At 44.0% G+C, this 15981-nt stretch overlaps 1 protein-coding gene across 1 annotated transcript in view; it reads right to left on the reverse strand.

Annotated features, from left to right (window-relative positions):
- The window catches only part of COL4A3 (collagen type IV alpha 3 chain), an 88496-nt gene that overhangs the window by 54766 nt on the left and 17749 nt on the right, over positions 1-15981 (reverse strand). Inside the window, exons 13-21 of the mRNA XM_019533046.1 lie at positions 11539-11601; positions 11219-11275; positions 10112-10156; positions 9241-9297; positions 9033-9074; positions 5822-5909; positions 4466-4501; positions 4025-4189; positions 3685-3777 (exon numbers count right to left, since the gene is read on the reverse strand). Coding sequence (XP_019388591.1) covers positions 3685-3777; positions 4025-4189; positions 4466-4501; positions 5822-5909; positions 9033-9074; positions 9241-9297; positions 10112-10156; positions 11219-11275; positions 11539-11601 — 646 coding nt within the window. The remainder of the gene's footprint in view (positions 1-3684; positions 3778-4024; positions 4190-4465; positions 4502-5821; positions 5910-9032; positions 9075-9240; positions 9298-10111; positions 10157-11218; positions 11276-11538; positions 11602-15981) is intronic.

Raw genomic sequence — 15981 nt, forward strand, 5'->3', positions numbered from 1 at the left:
AAATGAACAGTGTCTGCAATAACAACACAGCTTCAGCTATATGAAAACAGAGCATGATAGAGCAGAATCAGGCCCAAGCAATTTATATGACAAATAGCAGAATGACCATGCCCAGGTCTGAATTCAGTACAAACTAACTCAAGTTGTTCAGCTCCATCTGTGTTTTCCATGACTTATACCAACACTCCTGAATATGGAGCAACTTGTTATTTGTGTCATGAACCCCACCAAATTTTGGTGTGTTCATGGGTTGTTATGCAGGTTTTCTTATGTTTTACTAATATGGCATGTGTGGTCTTATTGAAAAGCCAATGTTATGCTGTGTGTGTTTATGCTGCTTTTATCTCTGTATGGATTATGTTATGGACTCTGTGGGTGCATTTACACGTGCCATTAATGCTCAGCAATAAACTCCAGAGCTTATTGCTTCAGAGTTTATTGCTCCCAGGAAGCTCTTAGGCACACCATTTACATGTGTGCCTAGACTGCAGCACATTGAGCCGGGTCCGAGCAGCCCTGGCTTGCAGGGGGCTCAGGGTTCAGCCTGCCAGCTGAGGACTGCTCTGACCAGGTTCAATGCATTGTGAAGGAGCTGGCTGGGGCATGAGGGTGCCTCAGTGCAGTAGGTAGCCTCAGCACTGAAGCACCCTCATGCTCCAGCCAGCTGGGTCAGCATCTAACATGTATGCTACTGTGCACAAAAAAGCTCCATAGCAGGACAGTACTCGACTCTGCTGCAGAATTTATAAATTTCCTGTGCCCTAAAAGGGGCACACGTTTAGGTGCCGAGATATTTACTGTGGAGCTAATTAGTCAGCTCCACAGTAAAAGTCACATGTTGATACACCCTGTATATAGCTGTATGATTTTAAACATGGTCTAATCCAGGGTTAGGCAACCCCTAGCAAAAACATGACACATGAAGGCATTGTGCTTGGCACGTCTGCATCAAGGAAGGGACTGGGGCTGTACTGCCACAACAAGGATTCGGCCACTTGGCTAGGGACAGACATTACACATAAACCAGTTTAAGTGATCAGAAACTGATTTAAACCTGTAACAGAACAGACATTCAGTGCACATCAACCAAAACTGGTGAGATAAACCTGGTTGAATGTAGTATCAGACTTAAGTGATTTGGCTCAACTGGTTTATGCAATGGCTGTCCCAGAACCCTTGCTGGTTTAAGATAAACCAGACTCCCACAGCATCTCAGCATGCTCTGTGGGCTGGGCAGGGGTCTCTGCTCCAGCCACAGGGATGACCTCACCCTTCTGCCCCCTAGATGAAGCAGGGACCAGCCCTACCTGAGACACCAGCTGGCATGGCCCTGTTAAGAAAAAGTGGGCAGGAAGAGAGTTAATTCTTCCCTCCTTCCCATCTTTCCCCACCACAGCCAGGGTCCACCTGTCTGTGGGCAGCAGAGGGGAGGGGGTTGCACCAGTGGCCCCTGGAGCTGGCAGACACCCAGCTACAGGGAAGGGACAGGGGGAGGAATTAACTCTTCTCCCTGCCCCCTTCACCTTAACAGTGACATGCTGGGTTGATGGTCCCACAGGGTGGGAAGGGGGATTCTGTGAGGCACTGGATGGGGACTTTTCCTCCTCCTCCCCTTCCCTCCCACTGCTGCAGAGTTGTTGGGGGGCTCAATGCGATGCTGCCTGGCTCCACAGTGGGAGTGGGTAGGCAGGGGGAGGCACTGTTCCATGCTGGGGTAGGCAGGGGGAGGCTCTGTTCCATGCTGGGGGTAACTCTTCCACTTCCTCTCCCCGCACAGAGGGGCAATGGGAATGAAGAGCTCAGCTGGGCAGAGTGTGGGTGAATGTAGTGAAAGGGAGGGTGGCGGGTGTAGGGACCATGACACACTCTCCCCATGGCATGTAGCTCCCCTGCTTGGCAGCAGGCAGGGGGCTCAGGGGGCTTGAGCCAAGCACAGGTGCGGCTCTGGCCAGTGCTGCACAGGGGGGAGGGAGCTGAGTCCACCTTATCCCTGCACTCTGCTCCCTGAGCCTGAGCCTGCAGCTCCAGCCCTTGCAGCGGGGAAGCCCCACACTGGAGGGAGGAGGGGGAAGAGTTCCTCCAGCATGGAACAGAGCCTCCCCCTGCCCTGGAAAGGGAGGAGTTGGGCAGCATCCCATAGAGCCCCCACTCCCCGCTCCACAGTGATGGGGGAGAAGCAGGGGGAAGAGTCCCCTTCTGGGGCCAGGCAGCTTCACTGCATGGGGGGAGGAGAAGTGAGAAGAGCCCCCCAGCACTGAACAGGGCCCCCCTCCCAACCCTGCAGCAGTGGGGGAGAGGAAGGAGGGGGAAGAGTTCCCCTCTGGGGCTGGGCAGCCCTGTGTTCTGGGAATCCTGGCTGTTAGGTAGCTGCTGGGGCAGGGTTGCAGGGGCCTGGCCATGCCCCGCCTCCTTAGCTCAGCTTCCCTGTGGAAGGGAGGGCTGCTTTAGCACCCCCAGGCTTCTGGCATGAGCCACTGTAGGCAGGTGCTGAACATCTATCCACTTGCAAACCAGCTTACTCTGCAGGTTAAATTAACCTGCACAGACTGAATCAATTCAGGATCAGGATTTTTGAATGTCTGTCCCTTGCCCTTGTGGCCACCCTTGCTGTCTGTACCTGGCATGCCAACATCTTACAAGTCAAGGTTGCAGGTGTTTTTGGCACTCTGCCCAAAAACATTGCTGACCCTTGGTCTAGTCAAAGGAATACTTTGGGGTGTATACTTAAAGGAAAGGGAGTAGGTGAAACTGCTAAATACCTCTTGCTATTGCTTTATTAGGGCAAGAACAATTGTCTCTCCCAAACACAGGCTGAAGGGGATAGGCACCCAATGTTTTGTCTGCCTTGAATGGGAGATTCAACCCTTCAATAGTGAAGGCATCTCAGAGTAATGGGCTACTACCTAGCAAAATTCTAGTTGCCTGTGGCAGGAAAGAAATTTCTAGGGAATTCTGAGACCGATGAACAATCAGGACAATGCTGATGTTGGGGGCTGGGGACAGGGACTGGCTTGGAGGTATTTAGGGGTTATCTGGTAGACAGTCATGGTCTTTGGATTATCATAGGCTTGGGGAGAGTCCAAGTCTCCAGTAGGAAGGTCTGACAGGATCAGCAGGAAGGCTGATTGCTGCAAATACTGGCAGGACTCTCACAGGTTAGGTGGTAGCCAGATGAAAAAGTAAGAAATTTGCCTGCTTGTTTTGTCTTCAAACTTATGGTCAGTTTTGCTAGAATAATTCTTTTCTCCTGTATAATAAATCCTTTTGTTGTTTTCTCTTCTTACCGATTGCCTGTGGTAAGCGTGAGTGATATTCCAGACTAGACTATTCTCTACAGAAAGGGGGACCTAAAATTCTTTCACAACCCAAGGGGAACTACCTGGAGCTGACAGAGATTCCCCTACTGCAGCTCTGAGGTCTATTATAAAGGCAGTGGAGCTGAGGCTTATGGGGGACAAAGACAAAGGGCAAACTGTGGTCTGTTCCTTGGGTCAAGCAGCAGGACAGCAGAGCGAAACTCGGAGCTCCATGGGTGCCAAGCAGATGGGTTTGTGACAGTTTGACGGAAGTTTTTAGTACAGTGTTTTTCATCTTGTTGCTCCCAATTGAATCAACCAAATTTTAATCTTAGGAACATTATATTGTACAAACAAACTGCACAGGATATTGTACAGGATAACTGACCTTTCATCCCACGAGGTCCTGGAAGTCCTGGTGGTCCCATATAGCCTGGGCTTCCAGGGATTCCGGGTGGGCCTCTTTCAAACATTACTTCACCTATTGATGAAATGAGCACAGCACCCTTACCTCAGCGGCCAATTCAAGCAATTGCTCTTTGGAAATCTCATTCAACAAGATCTTCTAAAGACACTCCAGAAGATGTGTGTTTAAGTCAGGTTGCAATCTCAGCTATACCAGCTAACTCCAGAGATACTGACTTTTCTCTGGATTTTTACCAGTGTAACTAAGATCAGGAATATGCCCTACTGTATAAAAAAAGAATATCACAGTTTTTAGATTGTACCTGGTTGTCCTGGAGGACCTGGCGGTCCTACAGAGCCAGGTGTTCCTGGTAACCCAGGAAGTCCTGGAGGTCCTACAACATTGATGCCTGGTTGTCCTTGCTCTCCCTTCATTCCTTTAGGCCCTGGAAATCCATAAGGACCCCTTGGGCCAGGACTTGATATACCTAACAAAAGAAAGTGTTTTTAAAAATGCTGAGGGTCCCAAATGACTATAATAGAACAAATAAAAATAAATAAATAAAAATATGTTCTTTAACCACCAAAGATGTAACACATTAGAACTTCTGCTTCTATCTTTTAAATGCACATAATTTTTTTGGTCCTTGAGACACATTATTTTCACTCATCAAAAATGTTTACTGAAGTTTTTACCACATTTAATTTCACAAAAGTAAAATAAGCCAGATGAATATATTAGGATGTTATTATGCAATACATACCTGGTCTGCCTGTCCCACCTGGGTGACCTCTTGGCCCTACAAAAGCAATATGTCCAAAGTCTGAATGAAGTATTTCACACTTTCACTGTGCAAGTACCCATGGGAGTGTTTTGAACTACATAGCTGACTGTTTAATGTAGGTGAACAGCAATTTTGATGTAATGTCAAGTACTACATATGGCTTGGGCCTCTGTATGGTAAGCTTATTTTGCCTAAATAAGGAAGATTGCCATTTGCCCAATCCTGCTACTATTGCATACTGTTTCCATTGAAATCCAATGACATCAGTATATGCACCACAGTTACAGGATCGGACCCTTACACTTGGCCAAGGAATGAACACTCCTGAAAGATACTAAATGCCCTCAATTACCACTGAATTTGGTGGGCAAGCTCATAGGATCAAACTTTTAGTTCCCAACCCCGAATAACACCAAATATGAACATTAGGGATTTTCTACAGACAGATAACCACTTCTGAATTCAACAGCACCCATCATATACATAAATGTTTGCATGTTTGAGCATTAGAGAGTAAAGTTAAGGGCTGATGAGCATAAATACAAGACAACCTGCAATATATTGCAAAAGATCCATCATTATGTTCATGAACATAAATCTTTCATTACATTGTGATACATCCTGAATATCAAGCCTAGCACATCTTTTGGCATTTTCCTTTTTAGCAGTGTGTTTTCCTTTTATAGCATTACTAATTAAAATTTACTCTAGGAGACAGGCTGATGTTTTTTGTCACGTTTGAAAGACAGGCAATAACATGGGATGAGGAAATGAGAAAAATAAAACAAAATTTAGTATAAAATAATTGCCCTCTCAGTGGACTAGTTATAGTTTTGATCTTGTTATTGCTTGCATTGGATACTGAAATCCAAGGTGTGTGAAGGGTATCAAACTGAGGTTAGGCCACTAGTTTTTAACATGTGGTCCACAGACCCCTGGGGGGGCCACAGAGTATGCCTAAGTGGTCCGCAAAAGAGGATTATGAGCAATCAAAAGTATGTGAATACCCACATTTACAATTTAAAGGGGTCCACACCTCCATTTGAAATTTTTTAGGGGCCCACAAATAAAAAAGGTAGAAAACCATTGGGGTAGGCACTAGGCTCAGTGTTATTGAAATACTCATCATGGAAGAGAGGCAATTGGTATATTCTCTCCTCTCTCACATATCTTAGTGTTTGTTGGCAATAATTTGGTGGCAATGCAGCTGCATTCCCACCAAGGCAGGCTCAGGTTTTCATACACACACAGCAGATCCTCCCTGTGTTGTGCAGAATCAAGCCTTTTGCACAGATTACTCATGATGAAGGGATTCTGTTTTCAGAGTGTCCTCACCTGGTGCACCAGGTTGACCTTTAGATCCTGGGAGACCAGGGGGTCCTTCATCTCCTTTTTCACCAGGCTGTAGATCATAATACTCTGTCTTAAAACAGAGATGGCAAGAGAAAGAGAGAAAATTAACAGTGAAAGAACAGCACAGCCTTCATAGCAAGCACCTGATACAAGTCATCTGCCTTCATAGCTACCTGGTATCTTCTTTTAGTTGTCAAGTCTCCAGTAACACAGAGAGAGTAAGGTTGCTACAGTTGTCAGGATATTTCAGCTCACTTATAAAAGATAGGGACTGGAGATCCTGACTGATGCTACATAAATTTCAGCCTTCATAGGCAAGACTGAGACTGTCTGTCGCTTAGGGAATCTATTGGGACTAGGACATTTCTTTTGTGATCTGGGCATTATGAGATCTTGTGTTTGTTCATTATCAATTTCAGACCAATAACTTCATCTCCAGCTGTTCATGAACAACAATCTGTATGTGTAATGGGCAGTGGCCACATGAAAATAGATAGTTCTGTGAATTTCCGCATTACTTGCATTAATATGGTACTATACTTGTGAACAGGAGACATGACCATGAAAATTAAGCAAGTATATTACCATAAGCATGGAGGTTCCCACAAATATTAATACTACAATGCTAACAAATGTCTTTAAAACACAGCAGAATGTAACTTCTTTTGTAGATTATTTTCCAGGTGAATAAATCAGGTTGAATAGCAGCCACCTTAAACCATTTGGTTGTATTTATTTGCATTTATCAGCTGGACATATACAAGTTCATGATGCTGGATGGGATGCACCCAGGGGTGCTGAGAGAGTTGGCTGATGCGACTGGAGAGTGGCTGGCCATCATCTTTGAAAACTCATGGTGATTGGGAAATGTTCTAATTGGAAAAGGGCAAATATAGTGTCCATGTTTAAGAAAGGGGAAAAGGAGAATCCAGAGAACTACAGACCAGTCAGCCTCACTTCAGTCCCTCAAAAAGCATGGAGAAGATCCTCAAGGAATTCATTTCTAAGCAGTTGGAGGGGAAGAAGGTGATTAGGAACAGTCATCATGGATCTACCAGGGGCAAATCATGCCCTGACCAACTTCATTGCCTTCTATGGTGAGATGACTGGCTCTGTGGATGTGGGGAAACTGCTGGATATGGTGTACCATGATTTTAGCAAGGCTTTTGACAACATTCTCTCAGGCAAGCTAAGGAAGTATGGGCTGGATGAATGCACTGGAAGGTGAATAGAAAACTGGCTAGAGCATCAGGCTCAGAGGATAGTAATCAATGGCTCCATGTCTAGTTGGCAGCTGGTATCAAATGGAGCACCCAGGGGTCAGTCCTGGGGCCTTTTTTGTTCAATATCTTCATCAACAACCTGGAAGATGGCATTGAGAGCACACTCAGCAAGTCTGCCTATGACACCAAGCTGTGGGGAGTAGTAGATATGCTGGAGGGTAGGGCTAGGATTCAGAGAGGCCTGGAGGCCTAGACAAATTGGAAGACTGGACCAAAAGTAATCTTATGAGGTTCAACAAGGACAAGTGCGAAGTCCTGCACTTAGGATGGAACAATCCCATGTACTGGTACAGGCTGGGGGCTGACTGGCTGGGCAGCAGCTCTGCAGAAAAGGACCTGGGGTTACAGTGGAGAATAAGCTGAATATGAACCAACAGTGTGCTCGTTGCCAAGAAGGCTAACAGCTGCATTGGTAAGTGTGTTGCTAGCAGATCAAAGGAAGTGATTATTCTCCTCTATTCAGCACTGGTGAGGCTACATCTGGAGTACTGTGTCCAGTTTTGCCCTCCTCCCACCCTGCCACAGAAAGGATGTGGACAAATTGGAGAGAATCCAGTGGAAGGCAACGAAAATGGTGAGGGAGCTGGGGCACATGACTTTTGAGGAGAGGCTGAGGGAACTGGGCTTATTTAGTCCAGAGAAGAGAAGACTGAGAGGGGATTTAATAGTAGCCATCAACTACCTGAAGAGGAGTTCGAAACAGCTACACCATTCTCACTGGTGGCATATGACAGAAAAAGGAGCAATGGTCTCAAGTTGCAGTAAGGGAAGTTTAGGTTAGATATTAGGAAGAACTTTCTCACTAGGAGGGTAGTAAAACACTGGAACAGGTTACCCAGAACGGTCGTGAACTCTCCATGGTTGGAGGTTTTTAAGACCCAGCTAGACAAAGCTTTGGCTGGGATGATCTAGTTGAGGGTGGTCCTGCTTTGAGCAGGGGGCTGGACTAGATGACCTCCTGAGGTCTATGATTCTATGATTCCTTTTATGTGCAGAGGCCAGGTGCTAGCAGTCATCCCCACTGCTCTACAAGTCATATTTATAATGGGTCACAAACAAAGGGAGACCTGACAAAGAATGTCTAGCATTCAAAAGTAATTGTGTACATAGTGTAAATTTATCCCAACTACATAGTTCGTCCAATAAAAGATATCACCCCACATGATAGAAGTTGGAATTAAAAAAAACTTTAAATTTCTATTGGCCCTTTTAATGGTAGTTATCCTATTCAGTTTAACAGAAGCATGTTTTTGTTCCAAGTCCTAAATGAAAAAATCATTCAATGTTTTAAAAGGTTACTTGTTGTAACTTCCTTCTGAGACTGCCCTGGGACTATTGCATAGGACCTCTACAAAAATCAGTAAAAAGCACATGTGTAAATGGGCAGAAGTTTGTTTCCATCCAGAATCTTATGGCAAGGTTTTACTAATAAATGAAGTATTATTTTGAAAATTAGCCTATGACAATTTATTTTAACTCCGTGCACCCCGATGTCAAGCCCAGCACATGCCCAGAAGAGGCGTCCTGTTAGTTGAACACGGCTCACCCAATATCTGTATAGAACAGGTATTTTAGTGGGGCCTTCTTGGCGATTTTATCTAATAGCTAATTGAAGCAGCTGGAGATAAAAGCACCACAAAGCCCCACTGAAGCACCCAATCTATACAGATGCTATGAAGCCAGGTTGAATGAAAATGCTGCTTCTTTCGGTAAAGCTCTTTTTTGTTGTTTTTTCCACATCTGTCAGCAGCCTCTGTATCTGCACAAGCCTGATGTTAATACTTTAACAAATCAACTCCTCAATTCTGGCACCAAGGGATATTCATTACAGTAACTTATATAGTTCGCTCACTCCTATATTCAATAGAAAATAATTACATGATGTTAATCTGAGAATTATTAACACTTACTGGACCACAAAGTCCTGGTGGGCCAATGTTTCCTTTCATCCCCTGCATTAGAGAAAAAACTTGGCTGTTAGTTAAATACATTACAAACAATATATTAAAAAATGTCCAAAGTGTGTTGAGGATTTTGCTATCACCAATTAGGAATAATGCAACAAACAAGCAATCCAAGACATTTTTTTTTCAAAAAACAAGGCTATTAGGCAATTACCTTAGGGCCTCTTCCCCCAGGAATTCCTAGTTCACCCTGTTCACCCTTCTCTCCCTGCAGGTGAGAGAAAAAAGCTATCATTAAGGCTAGTCTCTTAACAATTTCATTCATATCATCCAAATGCAAGTCTTGACCTTTCATGCTGATGAAAAAAAAATGAGCGGGAGAGGCTCAGAGAAGGAAATCCCTCTGAGAATTCCCTTAAAGAAATCTTCTGCTTTCATTCCTTTGAGGCAGCAGTTTTCAAAACTGCAGGACCTGCTTTTAAACCTGATAGGTCACTGGGCATCTGCCTGCAGGAGGACAGGAACACCTGTAAGGAAGATCCTTGCCTCCTCACTGGCCAAGGACGCAAGTAGTGCTCTAGTTTCTTGGCAGTGTTGCATATATGAAGTAGCTTCATGATGGGCATCTCTGAACATGGTTACCCTCAATTATTCAGATAGATATTAAAGCATTTAAGACAGCACGGTATGTTTTCTTTTCAGACTGCTGGATAGGATGGGACATATTACTGGGTGGGACATAATGTGAAACTCTTCCATGTAGGGACTCCTCCCAACAGCTGCCTCAATTCCAGGCGCAATGGTGGTCTGTACAGAGTTGCATCACCAAAGCCTGTGTGGGACCATGCCGAAGCAGATGGGATCCTTACGTGCATGGAAGTAAGGCAACATGAATGGGGAGCATTCCCTATGTGAACAGGCCTCTTGAGGTGTGGTCTGTCCCAATATAAAAAAAAAACACAGCAAATTTCAAAGTATATTCACAAACAGATTCTCAATGCAACTTGAATACAGAAAACTCCTAGCACAAATATCCAATCTTGTCACATTTGCAGAATTAACATCAGTTAAGATTTCTTCAGTACCTGAAAGCCAGGAGGACCTGGGTGACCATCTTTTCCAGGTTTACCCTATAAAAAACATGCACCATTATAAAAAGGTAGTGAATTATACTATGTCAGGGGAAAACAATGACAAAATTCTGTATTTATGTCAGGACTTACATCTTAGTGGCTCCGTGACAGTGATTTATATCATTTTAAAATGAAACTTTATAATTAATCATTTACACAAATCTTATAATGCATACAGAGCTATAAAATGTAGTGTAAGACATTCCTGATTGAAGAATCAATTCTTACACTCCAGTCCTAAATAGGATTTAGAGACAGGTCAATTTCTAAAAAATGAACCACAGCAATCTCAAGTTGACTTAAAATAATTTGGAGGTGCAAAAGTTACAATAGATTCATTCAGTGTTGAATAATATTATTGATTTGATTTAAAAAAAAATACTTAATGTAAACAGTATAGCAAAAATAACAAATTTATTAAATATTTTGGCAACATGGATCTACATTTTTTTTGTAAAAAGAGTTTTGGCTAAAAATGTCTGACCATTCTAATAAAAAATTGTATTTACACTTTTTTTTTCTAGGAAACAATTTTGCAAATTTGTAGAGAGAAAATTAATTATGCTGTAATCTCTTTATTTTTTACGTGTGGTATTTTTAATGCTGGATTCAGGCATCTGCAAGAACTGTTACGGTAAGAACTGTACCTCAAAGTGGCACCTTACCTGATAGATCTGTGTGTATTCAGAATCAAATCTCTTCTCTTAATTGATAAAACTTTAAAAATCTAATCCAAACCCCTTGGGTATTTGCAGGATATGTCTAAAGCATCCCAAGCAAATGATCTGCTAAATGGTCCAGCCTCTTTTTAACTAACATGTGGGACTGTCAAAAGCCTTACTAATGTCCAGGTGTATCAATTTTCACCACATTCCCTTACTGACCAAAACAAGTTTTTTTGTCAAAAATAAACTTAAGTTGGCTTGGCTTAATATTGTTTCACTTGCGGCAAATTTCCTACTGAAGCTGCCTAAATGCAAAGCGGGACATCCAACAACAGCACATAAATACTTTCCAGAAAAGAATGGTAGTTTGAAAAGTTTAATTTTGCACATATACCTGTGGGCCAGGTTCTCCCAAATCACCTTGTTCACTCTGAGAATCTCCCAGCAAACCCTGTAATAAGACCCCCCAACACCCACAAAGATTTTAAAATTCATATTATTTATTACATTTTACAATGATCATGATGAAGCATAATGAGATCTGATGATAAATCCTGATTAATAGTTAGACTAAGTAGTGTAAATCTAGTATTCCGAAGTACTGTTTTTCCATATGATGCTTTATGGAAGTTTTGAATTCTGAGGCCTCTGATGAGGTTAATTTGAATGACACTGGAATCTGACCCAACAATCACACAATTTTTAGTCACTTACTGGTGACCCGACTTGTCCTGGTAGTCCCCTTGATCCTTTCTCTCCTTTTTCTCCTTTTAAGTCCTGTTACAACAAAATTAAATATTTATTTAGTATTCTAGATTTTTAAGTTCCTCCCAAAAAAAACTACAGGTATTTTATAGGTAAGAAACCCCAAAGTTACAAAAAAGACTGTATGACAAAAATTAAAAGCTTAATTTGGATAAGACAAAGGTACTGGTAGCAGCCAGGGCTAATGCATTTAAGAATTAGTACCTATGATCGAGAGAGTCAGTCTGCCATTTGTGAATTAGAGATAGACTCTGCCCTTATTTCCAGAAATAGTGACTACTTGCAGTAGAATATGAAATACTCAGTATTTGTAGGTCTGGCCACCAAATATACACTGTAGGTATTGGTTAGAGCCAGAGATGCTTCTGGGGCTAGGGACAGACTTTCAAAAAGCCTGAATCTGAATTGATTCAACCTTTGCAGGTTAGTCTACCTTGGCTAGGCTGAATTAATTTGTAACTGCACAGACATCCCAGAAATGCAAGCACATGCCTGCAGTGGCTCAGGCTTGAAGCTGGGGAATGCTAGAACAGCCCTCCCTTCCCTTGTACAGTGCTAAGATGATGGGCAGGCATGGCCAGGCCCCAGCAGGACGTTCTGATTAGGGAGGTCTGTCTATATGGTCCCAGGCTTTTCCCTACTTGCTGCTCAAGCGGGGGGTGAAGGGGTGGGGGGGGAAATGTTGCCAACCCTCAGCCCCCTACTAGCACTCTGAAGCAAGAGGGAGGGCGTGTACAGTGCATGCATCTGTTGATGATATGGAGCTTTTCAATCTCCCTCCTGCTTCTTTATACTGTCTGCAGAAAACTGACAGGCAAGCAAGCCAGCAGGGGGCTGATAACCATGTTTATCATTCGATTAGCAAAAAAATAGGGCTGTGTGAAGCTTCAGTTGCTGATTTGATTTGAAGGAGATTCAGCCCAATTTGGCAGCTGAATTTCCAAATCCAAAATGAACCAGGAGACCCATTAATCTCTCATAATCAATTCAGGGAGATTCAATGATTCAACCATGGACACAATTTTATATGTTTTGTTTGAGGTACCAGGCGTGGCTTGTGAACACTGAGATGGTGGGGTGGATGGAGCATCCCATGGGAGCATGGGAAGGTCCCCTGCATGCTCAGCAGCAGATCTGGAAATGGACCAGTACCTCCACTGCAGAGGGTGCAGGGGAACCCTCCCCACTCTCTGGCTTGACGACTGGTGCTTCCTGGGTCTGGGGGGCACCTGGGTTTCCCCCATGACTCATCTCTGAGCCGGGGGGCGTGCATGGGGGTCTGCCACTGAGTGCGCCCCCCCCCACACTCCCATGGGATACTCCATCTGCCCCACCATCTCAGCATTCATGAGCCATGCATGGTACCTTGAGGTATGTATAAAAAACATATAAAGCTGTGTCTATGTCCAAATCGCTGATTCTCCAAATTGGAATTGAATCTTCAGATTCAGATTTGGCCAAATTGACAGTGATCCAAAACAGCTAATCAAATCACTGTCCCCCTAATCGGGCTGAATCTGAATCGACTACTGGCTGCTTTGCACACCCCTACAAAACAAGCGCCTCTTTTCATTTCTTCAAACTCTTCTGAAACAGCTTACTAGCTGACCTGTTGATTAGCTCCAAATAGCCCTATGCAGTCACTGTTTTGTCTGCCTGCCCCAGTGAAATTGGAGGCATATACGTCTGGATTAGCTAGCATACCACATGCCTAAGGTCTGTGGGGTTGGGGTGCCTTCTGTGGGAGATGGGAGGGGTGGGGGATTTCCTGCTTGAACAGGGAGCAGAAAGGTTGGGGTAGGGCAGGGGAAAGCCAAGCAGACCCTGCTGTGCCTGCAAGTCTCTGCTGAGTTTCAGACAGGGAGAAGAGGGGAGGGGCCAGCCCTGCTGTGGAGCAGAGAGACCTGCCCAGCCCAGAGAGCATGCCAGGATGCTGGGGGTGTTTGGTTTATCTTAAACCAGCAAGGGGCTTGGGACAGATATTGCATAAACTGGTTTGCACCAAATCAATTAAGTCTGATACTACATTCAACCAGGTTTACCTCAAACGGTTTCAGCCATTTTCAAACTGATTTATGTGCACTCAACATCTGTTCTTTTACAGGTTTAAATTAGTTTCTGATCACTTACAACCAGTTTATGTGTAATGTCTGTCCCTACCCCAGATATCCAAATAATTAACAAGAGCAATCCATGTCTCTGTCTATTTGAGATTAAACTGCTTCACCACATTCTGTAAGAGACCATTCTGTAAAATAAACCAGTCCAGAATCTGCTGCTTGCTTTTTGTACTCTGAGTTCTGCCAGAAAGTATCTGGATAAAATTCAGAATACTGGTTTTAACATATAAAGCTTTAAAGGGGCTATTTACTTGAGAAAACACCTCTCCTCCTCCAGCAACACTGACAAAAGAAGGTAGGAAGGTACTTCCCTCAGTTTAAATTAGCAGGGGCTGCTGGGAGGATATTGTATGTGAAGGTCCCTGAATTTAAATCTTGTACTGATCACATTAAAAATGCGGTATATAACCTCTGCTTTCAAAACAAGATTTTAATACACTTATTATTCCATGGGCATTATACACATTAACATTATTTTAGAGGCCCAAACTACCACACAGACATATGATAAGAAGCATTTACTATCTAAAAAGCAAGACAAACAAAGAACAAGGAAACAAAGTAATATGTTTTCAATTTTATACATATAGAAACAAAGAACTAAAGGGAGGATTTTCAAATTTATTTAGCTGTGTAAAGATGCAGCTAGGTACCTGTTGAATAAAAAAGTCAATTCCCACTGATTTATTTGTTGAATTTGTTCTGCATTTGCATATGCAAGAAAGCTGAGTGGAATTTCACTTGTTAAGCTGAGGGTATGCATAGAATGTAAGGATGCAAATAGAAGTAGGCAGACTTTCTAAGGAATGCTACATCCTTATATATGGCATGTGAAATTGTGCAGCAGAAGGAGCCAGGCACTAAAGGACAATTGTCTAAAATTAAAAAAATAAGTAATATAAATACTGAAAACCTGTCTTAGAAACCAAAGCAAAGCAAATATGTATGGGAGCAAAGTAAATATGGACCAAAACAAAGCACAATGTGTTGGCTTATTTCTACTTCATTTTAGCCAAATTTATGTTAGTTTTATTTGCTTTGGGTTTTTTTCCTTGCTGTCCTGCCCAATAAGATTCAGGGCATGTGGCAGGGCACTGTTTGTGCCTGCCACTTTAAGGGCCTGGAGCTGGCAGCTGCCAGGTGCCTGATTAGGGCAGCCATTTTGAATCAGGGGCTGCCCATATAAACAGGGCAGTTCTGCTGTGAGAGGCCAGGCAATAACATTGCCTGGCCAGAGGGCTGCTGGTATCATCTGGAGGTAAGGGAGGAGCTGTAGGGGATGGTAAGGAGGCTCCTGGTCCTGGGTATGACCTAAAACTGCATTCTGCCAGGTGTGTGTGGCCTGGTGAGGCTCTCAGTGGTGCGGAAGTGCCAGGCCAGTTACCACCCCAGTGAAAAGCGGGTCGGGGCGCTTTTACCCCAAGCCCCCACAACCAGGTGGATTACCCCTTTGTTGGGGGGTCATGAAGGTGGACCCCATGCAGAAAGAGTAAGGCCATAGACTCAGGCCTGTCTGAACTTCCCCTGACTGGTCAATGCTGGGGCCAGGACCGGAAGAGTTGAAGGGCCGGGGGCCCACTGCGAGGAATGCCCAAGAGCTGAGCACCTGGGGTTCTGACTGGCCTGGAGGTAGGTCAGGGCTAGTGAGACAAAGGTCCCAGTGGGGGGATCACACCCGAAGGGGAAGCAGTTTAGGGAGCTATGTTGCCCGATATGAAGGCGGAAGGGACTGCCTGAGGAGAGGAGTCCAGGTGGGGTTCGATAATAGGATTCTGGGGCCCAGTGTGGGGGCCAGTGACGATGAGAACTATAGATGCTGTCTGCAAGGCTTGGGCTGTGGTGTAGGGGAGGAATGGAGCCGCAGTTAGTGCCCCCTGGCATCAGGGCAGGAAATGGTTAGCCTTCTGCTTAATTACATCTTTAACTAATTAACTAACAACAAGGCATGGCAGATGAGAAGGCGGGCAGCTAGCCCAGAAACAGGTGGGCAGGCCACAGGGAAGTCGGCCCCAAGAAGGTCCCCTGTTACAGGACAGCTTACATTAAAAAGTCATAAAGACAAACACATACAGTGATAATAAAATAAAACAAAACAGTTCTCCAAGAAATACCCCAAAGCTTAACCCCACCTGCTAAAATCCTGTTGATCCCATTTCTGAAAGAGGCCTGGCCTCAGGGTCTGGTTGGCTGGCATATGCTATATACTTTCACAGTATGTAGTGAGTGTGTGTATTAAAGACACATTCCAGTAATATTTTTCAAACACATATCA

Source organism: Crocodylus porosus, unplaced genomic scaffold (genome assembly GCF_001723895.1).
Source record: "Crocodylus porosus isolate Cpor-Errol unplaced genomic scaffold, CroPor_comp1, whole genome shotgun sequence".
NCBI classification, from domain to species: Eukaryota; Metazoa; Chordata; order Crocodylia; family Crocodylidae; genus Crocodylus; species Crocodylus porosus.